At 44.0% G+C, this 9,685-nt stretch overlaps 1 protein-coding gene across 1 annotated transcript in view; it reads right to left on the bottom strand.

Moving 5' to 3' along the window:
* Window positions 1-7,684: 7,684 nt before the first annotated feature.
* Window positions 7,685-9,685, bottom strand: part of LOC147096623 (carboxy-terminal kinesin 2-like) — a 116,728-nt gene continuing 114,727 nt past the window's right edge. Inside the window, exons 14-15 of the mRNA XM_085973123.1 lie at window positions 7,968-8,041; window positions 7,685-7,877 (exon numbers count right to left, since the gene is read on the bottom strand). Of these exons, the coding sequence (XP_085829249.1) occupies window positions 7,685-7,877; window positions 7,968-8,041 (267 nt within the window). The remainder of the gene's footprint in view (window positions 7,878-7,967; window positions 8,042-9,685) is intronic.

Here is a 9,685-nt window from a genome sequence, read left to right as displayed (position 1 = left end):
TCGCCTGAGTCGACCTCAGTCTCTTGATAGGAACTAGACATTCCTACAATCTCTTCTAAAACCTGCAGGCAGTTATCGCTCAGATTACAGAGCTGGGACACTGAGGGCATTCAATTAATTGCAATAGGTTAGTGGAGCTGGTGTCTGATATGAGCACCTTCATTATTACAAGAGCACAAATAGGGGAGACACTTCTTGACAATGTATTCCCAAGAGGGAAAGAATTATGTTCATGTTTCAACATGATTGGATTTCAAATGTTGGAAGGAAAACTCTCTCCTGAACCAACACTGAATTGCTGCTTCTCCTTTTGCTCGAATGTCCTTTGCAGAGAGAGACAGCGAAACAGAGAGCGGCACAGGGGAGACACACAGAGGGAGAGAGAGAGAGTGAGACAGGGACAGAGGGAGATAGAGAAACAGAGAGGGTGAGAGAGAGAAACAGGGAGGGAGGGACAGAGAAAAAGACAGCAAGAGGGAGGGGTGAGGGTCCAGGTGTGTGCAGTCCATTCTCGGGGACTGAGCCGGTGGCCGCACTTTGGAACAACATAGGTGGAGGTGCAGCACATGGACAATGGCCACTGGAAGGAGGCTAAAGCAAACAATTTAGACCAGCGTGACATTTTTTTTGAAAATTGTTTAAAGTCAGAAAAAAAATACAGGAAAGTGATGATGGATGTCCTGCGGTAAGTTCCAGATATTGTCCCCTTTTTGAAAGAGTATCACTTATTTAAATCATGTTATGAGAGGGGAAAAAATTTGTGCCCCTGTTTGTACCTCAGGGTCTGAGAGACCGGCAGCAGAAAAAGAGGAAACAACTTCTAAAATTGATCCCAACTTACCACCATGACTGGAGCTAGATAACCTCAGCCTTCTTAGGAAGCTTAACCACTTTGAGCTTCGTTTACAGTTTATTTTATTTTATTTTTTGTTGTATGTTTAACAGCATTGAAGAGGGAAAGAAAATCTTGGAGCAGCTTCTTCTGTAAAAGCTGCAACGAGACTTGAAAGAATTAAGATTTTTAATGAACTTGGCAAAAAGAGAGTGTTAAAAATCACTAACTCACCCTTAGTTTCGAATATGATTTTGGAAGAAACAAGCAAATCAATTTTCCCCTCATCTAAAACAAGTTTCAACCAGGTCTTGAAGTCCAAACACTTTCAGAGGCTCTGAATTGCTTAAAATGTTTAAAAATGGAAATCTCAGTATTTGATTTAGAACAATCAACTGAAGTGAGTAGCTTTACACAAACATGCAACCATGCTGTTGAGGGAAGAATTTGGAGCAGTTACATATTTTAAAAATTCAATAAAAAGTATCAGACATTTAGGAAGAGAAGCAAAAGGGGAAAAAACCACAAACCATTTTATTTTGTCTGTCGTTCTATAGTCCGAGCAAGTCCCAGGAATAATGTAAATATAGATTTCCTCTTCAATGTTTAGTGGAGTGTTAATAGAAACAAGAATTATGTAATGATGTATAAAAATTGCAGCAAGCTACTTAAGAAACCACTGTAGAGAAAAATATTAAACTGTACAATTTTGATTTGGCATAAATGTTTGAAATAGGAGATTAAAAATAGAGTACAATGAAGTTTGTTTCCTGCTATTTAATTGCAAAATAACAAATAATTCAACACTTTGTGATAAGAGCAGGGATTAATATTGGAGAATGTTTGAGAGAAAAACATTAGAAGTGAAATTTGTAAATTAACATTTTACATCAACATATTAAACATTTCTAGGTCAGTCTGATTTTCCTCTGGACAGTGTAAGGGGTTTTAGATCGCAAAGGTTTCTCTCTCTCGAGGCCTCTCTCTCTTGCACAGTAAACCGTGAGTGGTTCGACCCACTCGCCCCTTAGATTCTGTACTCTGGACTTTGGGGCAGGAACTACAATGTAGAGAAAACTCGTATAGACCAAGTTTGATGAAACAAAATGAAATGTTATTGCATATGGTGAAACAAATCAAATGCAAGCAAATAAGAGGGTACATGGGAGGGAAAAACACAAACAAATCATAACGACACAAAACTAACTAAGGCAAATACAGGCATATTATACTCTACAAAGATCATCATGAAATGGGGAAACACACGGAACATCGAGGGACAGCAACTCATGTTAATTATACCCTTAAATGTCCACCCCCTTCAACCTATCTAGATCTGATTATGAAGGGCCAGAAACATGCTCACCAATCCAACTAGGAAGTGTAAAGTTTTGAAACAGGTCTGCGTTTTGATCCCTTCAGGCGTCCTGTCTCCTCGTGGATAGTGGAGCCCCAGCGAGCTGCGCCACACCTCTCTCCTGAGGTGGGGGGTCGGGGACGGCTGGCCTGGACGTCGGCGGGGTCGGGGATCGTCTGCTCGACCCCAGTCAGAGGAGCCTCGGACTGGCTTTCATATAGGTTTCTTTAGTTTTTTGTTGTCTCTTCTCCCGAGCCGGAGTGGGTCGATGGCCTCCCGTTTCGTCAACAGCCCGGGGTTGGTCGATGATCTCCCGATGTTTTACCCTGGGGCGGGACGCCGGCTCGAACTGTCTTCTTCCCCTTCTTCAAGCGACGATGCCACCGAATACGATGGTAGCACCACGATGACTGCTTTCTTCTCCTTCCTCTCCGATGATGGAGAGGAGCCACGTTGATCATCTCCCAAAGCAGCTCCCCTTTACCCAGCTCAAAGGCTGAAAAGCCAAATTCCTACCTGGGTGTCTCCCAATTATACTTTTCAGGAGAAGCCTCTTTCTCCTGCCCAAATCAGGTTAGTCTTTGTTTAACTTTTGGCAGGCTTGTTGCACAACGGGGTAGTTATTATATTTTAAAATACTTTGGGATGGCCGGTAAAGGGCCATCTCTGGTCTGGAATGTCCTTCATTGTTTTTAATGTCCTGGTGATGTCCTTAACGGGTCCTTGATGCTCTTATATGAAACGGTTCCCTTTTGTCTGGGTAAACATTTAGATGGCCTTTATCTACAGGCCGATCTTGACTGGATCTGCATCCAATCTATATGTATAATAATGTGGGTGTCTGGTTTCGTTCTCAGAAACAGCTTCCAGAACTTACTGTGGGCTGAATCCACAAAGCTGTCTGAGGACTGCAGGAACCATTTTAAAGTGTCCCAGTAAGTTGGTCACGGGGTCTGGTGGCTATTTTGAATGCCCCTTTTTCCTAGGCTTCTTTTAAAGTAGTCTTTAAAATCATGGCCTCTTCTGCCATTCGACCCTTTATCATATAAAGTTAAATTTTGCAAATCTACAACAGGAGAACCAGAATAATTTGTGTTAAATAATAGCTTTTCGTTTTTAATTCGGTAATGTATTTTTCTGCACTTGGGAGGAAGTGCTGCATTTCTGACATGTTACATGGGGGTGTGTTGGCTCAACAAGACCACATTTATTAATGGAAGTGATTGAAGTTAAAAATATGTATACCCATTTTTGTTCAATTTTTTAATACTGTGAACTAAAGAAGTAGAGCACTTTATATTGGTTGATCTTCCGGTTGCATTGTGATTAATATTCTGATTACATATCAGGATGTACAGCCCGTCAGCGCCATAGGAAAGCTGCTGCTTGTGCTGCCATTGGTATAGTGACGTGAGGGATGGGCTAATGTGGAAAAGTTTAAAATTAATACAAATTGCACTAATAGATATGCCTCAGTCAGCTCACCTTGGGCTTTTGGTCGATCACTCAGCTAGCGTTTCTGAAGTGTTTATGCAGTTCGTTGATATGCCTGTCATTTCTGACAAGTAATTTTTTAAAAAGTTTGTACATGACAAACTAAAAGCTTTTAATTAATTCTACTGTAAACAAACTTGCAGAATGGGCATGGAAATGACAAATTAATTTCAATATAGCCAAGTGTGAGGTGGTGCATTTTGGTAGGTGGAAAAGGTTACCTACTCCTTGGAAAATAAGAATCTAAAATGGTGTAAAAGGGATCTAGATTCACAAATCATTAAAAGTAGCAATGCAGGTTAAATCAGTCATAAAAGTGCAACTAAAGCACAGGTTCATTTCTAGAAGAGTAGAATTCAAAAGCAGTGAAGTTACATTAAATTTGTATAGAACCTTGCCTGATTGTCTCATGATTTGAAATGGCAGGGTGGCAATATGGCATTACTGTATAGAAGTGGTTGATGTTGTAAAAGTTGCCCATGGACGAAAAGGTCGCACTCAAAGGAGGTCGTGGCCCGATCAGTACAAAGAGGGAACATTGGCCAGAAGCAGACTCTCAAATGGTGCTACGACTTGGGGAAATGGTGATCTAAAAATGACCCTGGGGACAATTTGACAGCAGTGGCTGTACATGACTAGAAAATCCAGGTAACTGCACGGATGGGAAAATACAAACTTTATTATAACATTTAAAAAAGTGTTACATACACAATTTTTACAGAAGTTTTCAAATAGTTAAAGCAATCCGTTTCCAGATGCACCATCATTGTAAAGACTAAACATTTTGTTTTCTCCAATGCACCGTACATGGCAGCATACAATGGCTGGGCTTCATCAGTGCCGAATGACAGTTGAACAAAGAACCAGCCTTTGCCAAAAGAGAAACATTTATTGATTAAAAATACAAAGAATCACACAGGCAAGACACGTTAAAAATAAATTAAATGCACAGCAGGATTTTCAAAAGATGCAGCGAGGCTGAATACTCAGCCGCACATTTCCACAGCAGATGCCTTTTTGATTCTTTGTATTTTTAATCAATAAATGTTTCTCTTTTGGCAAAGGCTGGTTCTTTGTTCAGCACAGCGTTGCACTTGGAGCATCAGCAATGGCCACCTTCAGCAGAGACTACAGGCAGCCCCAATCCATGCTCAAAATGACCATCACCTTTCTTGTTTATAAAAAAAAAAAAAAAAATTCTTCCCCTATAAAATGAAGTCCTAATCCCCATGTAGTGACCTTCAATATGTGGGCTTACTGGATCGGTCCAGTGGCACCTCAAGTCCGCCCAATGGGCAGCCGGAGGCTCTGGCTAGTAGCTGTATTCCGATTGGGAAGGTACAACATTGGCAGAGACGGCAGCTGACCAGGTAATAGGCGCTGAAGGAGCAGGAGACCCAAGTCCCTAGTTCCACATTACCTCCTCCAGGACACTGTCCCTGTAATCACACGAGTGGGGAATTGTACCCTCCTCATCCACCGGATATTCTACACTACATTTCCCCCATATAGAAAAGCAGGTTTATACTACATTTGCAAAGTTTGAAAGCTACATTTGAAACAGATCTAATCTTGCAGCTCAGCAACATTCTGCATTTTACAACATGGGCTCATTGAAGCAGGTCATTTTTTTTTTTAAAAAGCAGATTTGAGTGTATTTGGACGATGGACCAGACAGCTGGTTACTGATTCATTTCCGGTTCAGTTGTGCCAGCCCAGTCACACACTTATTCACCTGAAAAAGAACACCTGGTTTAGCAAGAGTTCGGGTCAAAAAGTGCCCACCACCCACAAACAACAGCACAACCTACTGAGGAGACAATTCCCAGTGTCATTAATGCACTAGAATGACAAGGTGCAACGCCAGACATCCCAAAGCAGAATAAACTGCCAGGGGAAGCACAGCTTAGCTGGATTCCAGCTCTCCCGACAGACACACAGGTCATTGAATGCTGATCAGAGGAATTTAAAAAAAATTTGTTCCAGGGATGTGGGCGTCGCTGGCAAAGCCAGCGTTTATTGCCCATCCCTAATTGCCCGAGAAGGTGGTGGAGAGCGGCCTTCTTGAACCACTGCAGTCCACTGAAGGTGCTCCTGAGAATATAGAATGCAAAAATAAGGTAACAACTCGCTCCGCATGGCCAAGGACCCTGCCAACCTAAAATGGAGGACCCTGTTAGCCTAAAATGGTGGTGCAATGTCGACATCGCTGAGTCACTTGCATATTGTAAGAGATGATCATGTTAACTCGGGAAAAGCTAAACTGATCTGTGGCTGCTAATATGGCTGGCACCCACAATGTCACACCTTGCTGGTGGAAACAGTGTAGGGCAGAGTGCAGAGGATATACAGACAATAGGCGATCAGAAAACGCATTACCATACTGATTAGGTGATCGTGAAACCATTACCCGCATATTTCCTAAACTATAAACCAGTGAAATGTGACTTCTTTATTTCAAACTGCCAGGCCAGGAAATCAATTTAAATGTGTACATGCCCAGCTCAGGATTGGTGCAGACTGTAAGAGGTGTTAATGTCTTCTCAAAAGCAAGTATAATAATGTGGTACTCTATGAAAGATTGCTTGCTCTGGTGCAACCTGTCGAGACTCTGCTGGAGTCAGAACGGTGCTGTATCAGAGTAAGTCTCCCGGGACAACAGAATAAAACAACTGTTGAACTAAACTAGTATTCGACTCAGTGTTTGTACTGAACCAGATTGAGGACCAAAAAAATCCGTTTCAACACTCCCACAGTGCTGTTAGAGAGTTGCAGGATTTTGACCCAGTGACGATGAAGGATCAGTGATATACTTCCAAGTCAGGATGGTGTGAGACTTGGAGGTGGTGTTTCCATGCGCCTGCTGCCCTTGTCCTTCTAGGTGGAAGAGATCATGGGTTTGGGAGGTGCTGCTGCTGAAGCCATGGCGAGTTGCTGCAGCGCATCTTGTAGATGGTACACACTGCAGCCACGGTACGCCGGTGGTGGAGGGAGTGAATGTTTAAGGTGATGGACGGGGAGCCAATCAAGCGGGCTGCTTTGTCCTGGATGGTGTTGAGCTTAGTGTTGTTGGAGCTGCACTCATCCAGGCAAGTGGAGTGTATTCCATCACACTCCTGACTTGTGCCTTGTAGATGGTGGACAGACTGGGGAGTCAGGAGGAGAGACACTTGCCACAGAATACCTAGCCTCTGACCTGCTCTTGTTGCCACAGTATTTGTGGCTGGTCCAGTTAAGTTTCTGGCCAATGGTGACCCTCAGGATGTTGATGGTGGGGGAATTTGGCAATGGTAATGCCATTGAATGTTAAGGGGTGGTGGTTAGACCCTTGCTTGTTGGAGAGTCATTGCCTGGCACTTCTGTGGCATGAATGTTACTGGCTACATCTCAGCCCAAGCCTGAACGTCATCCAGGTCTTGTTGCATACAGGCATGGACTGGTTCATTATCTGAGGAGTTGTGAATGGCGCTGAACACTGCAGTCATCACCGAACATCCCCAGTTCTGACCTTATGTTGGAGGGAAGGTCATTGATGAAGCAGCTGAAGATGGTTGGGCCTAAGACACTGCCCTGAGGAACTCCTGCAGCGATGTCCTGGGGCTGTGATGATTGACCTTCAACCACCACAACCATCTTCCTTTGTGCTAGGTATGACTCCAGCCAGTGGAGAGTTTCCCCTGATTCCCATTGACTTCAGTTTTACTAGGGCTCCTTGATGCCACACTCGGTCAAATGCTGCCTTGATGTCAAGGGCAGTCACTCTCACCTCTGGAATTCAGCCCCTCTGTCCATGTTTGGACCTAGGCTGTAATGAGGTCTGGAGCAGAGTGGTCTGGTTCCACCCCTGAAACTACAGGCCAATTGAAAAAACCCTTGCTGTCACACAAGCTAGCTCACAGATGGAACTTGTATGGGTCAGCTGCTCAACGAGCAAGGAGGCTGGGTACAGGACTTGTACTGCAACACAATAGTTAGTCATTGGGTCACAGCTTGTACTGTTGTCAAACCTCAGTGGCGAGCACATAAATACCACAAACTCTCATTTGTGCCCCACTGTACACAATCACTAGCAGCCAGTTTCTGCAACACAGGGCATGAACCATTTGAATTCGACATAATTCCTTGCGCTTTGCCAGTAAGGTGAGTGACTCGCTGAAGTCCTCTTCCAAAGGTGAGATATTCACAAATATCAGCCTGCAAGGAAAAAGGTTTCCAATTTAAAAAAACTTCACAAGTTAGATAAATGGAACATCATTGTACCGACTGGAGGAGAAATCAGCTTACATCTTTGAATTGCCTCCTAAACTGTTCTGCAGCAGGTAAGTTAGCTTGCTGTCCCGGTAGGGGATGTGAGATTCCTGGAAAAAACAAAGGGAACTCTTGTGACAAGAGACGAATAGTAAAATAGCTCCACCCACCAGCACTGTCCCACTCCAGAGACATGAGCCCATAAATCTAGGCCGACACTCCCAGTGCAGTACTGAGGGAGTGCTGCACTGTCAGAGGTGCCGTCTTTCGGATGAGATGTTAAACCGAGGCCCCGGTCTGTCCCCTCAGGTGGATGCAAGAGATCCCATGGTACTATTTCGACAAGCAAGGGAGTTCTCCCTGGTGTCCTGGCCAATATTTATCCCTCAACCAACATCACAAACAGATCTGATCATCACATGGCTGTGGGAGCTTGCTGTATGCTAATTGGCTGCTGTGTTTTATACATTAAAACAATGACTACATTTCAAAAAAGTACTTCATTGGCTGGAAGGCACTTTGGGACATCCCAAAGTCATGAAAGGCACTAGCAAATCTGTGTGTACTGAGTTTCCACACAGCTATTACTGCAGTGGACCCTATAAAACAACATGTCCCTCACATCTTACCAATAGGAACAGCAAATTTTGCAGGGAAAGAAATAGAAACATAGAAGCTAGGAGCAGGAGTAGGCCATTCGGCTGCTCGAGCCTGCTCTGCCATTCAATGCGATCATGGCTGATCATCCAAATTCAGTACCCGGTCCCTGCTTTCTCCCCATATCCCTTTAGCCTGGAGAAATATATCCAACTCCTTCTTGAATATATTTAATGAATTGACCTCTACTGCCTTCTGTGGTAGAGAATTCCAGAGGTTCACCACTCTCTGGGTGAAGAAATTCCTCCTAATTTCTGTCCTAAATGTCCTACCCCTTATCCTTAGACTGTGACCCCGGGTTCTGGACTCCCCGACCATCGGGAACATCCTTCCTGCATCTAGTCCGGTTAGAATTTTATAAGTTTCAATGACATCCCCTCATTCTTCTAAACTCCAGCGAGTACAAGCCCAATCGATCCAATCTCTCCTCATGTGTCATTCCTGCCATCCCAGGTATCAGCCTGGTGAATCTTTGCTGAACTCCTTCCATGGCAAGAACATCCTTCCTCAGATAAGGCGACCAAAACTGCACACAATACTAAAGATGTGGTCTCACCAAGGCCCTGTACAACTGCAGCAAGACATCCTTGTTCCTGTACTCAAACCCTCTCGCTACGAAGAGGGCCAACATACCATTTGCCTTCTTAACCGCCCGCTGCACCTGCATGCTTACCTTCAGCGACTGGTGGACAAGGACACCCAGGTCTCGTTGCACTTCCCCACCTTCTCCCAATCTATTGCCATTCAGATAATAATCTGCCTTGCTGTTTTTGCTACCAAAGTGGATAACCTCACATTTATCCACATTATATTGCATCTGCCATGCTTCTGCCCAATCACCCAACCTGTTCAAATCATCCTGGAGTTTCTCGGCAGCCTCCTCACAGCACACACGCCCACCCAGCTTTGTCTCGTCTGCAAATTTGGAGTCATTACATCTAGTTCCCTTGTCTAGATTATTAATATATATTGTGAATAGCTGGGGTCCAAGGACTGATCCCTGCGGTACCCCACTAGTCACTGCCTGCCACTCGGAAAAAGACCCGTTTATTCCAAATGTGTGGGGACTAACCTTTCACGCCTTATCGAATATACAA

Source organism: Somniosus microcephalus, chromosome 34 (assembly GCF_052327205.1).
Source record: "Somniosus microcephalus isolate GS21.2 chromosome 34, FLI_Smic_1.0, whole genome shotgun sequence".
Taxonomy (NCBI): Eukaryota; Metazoa; Chordata; class Chondrichthyes; order Squaliformes; family Somniosidae; genus Somniosus; species Somniosus microcephalus.
Note: the sequence above shows the minus strand (reverse complement) of the source record. Positions and strands in the feature narration are given on the sequence as shown.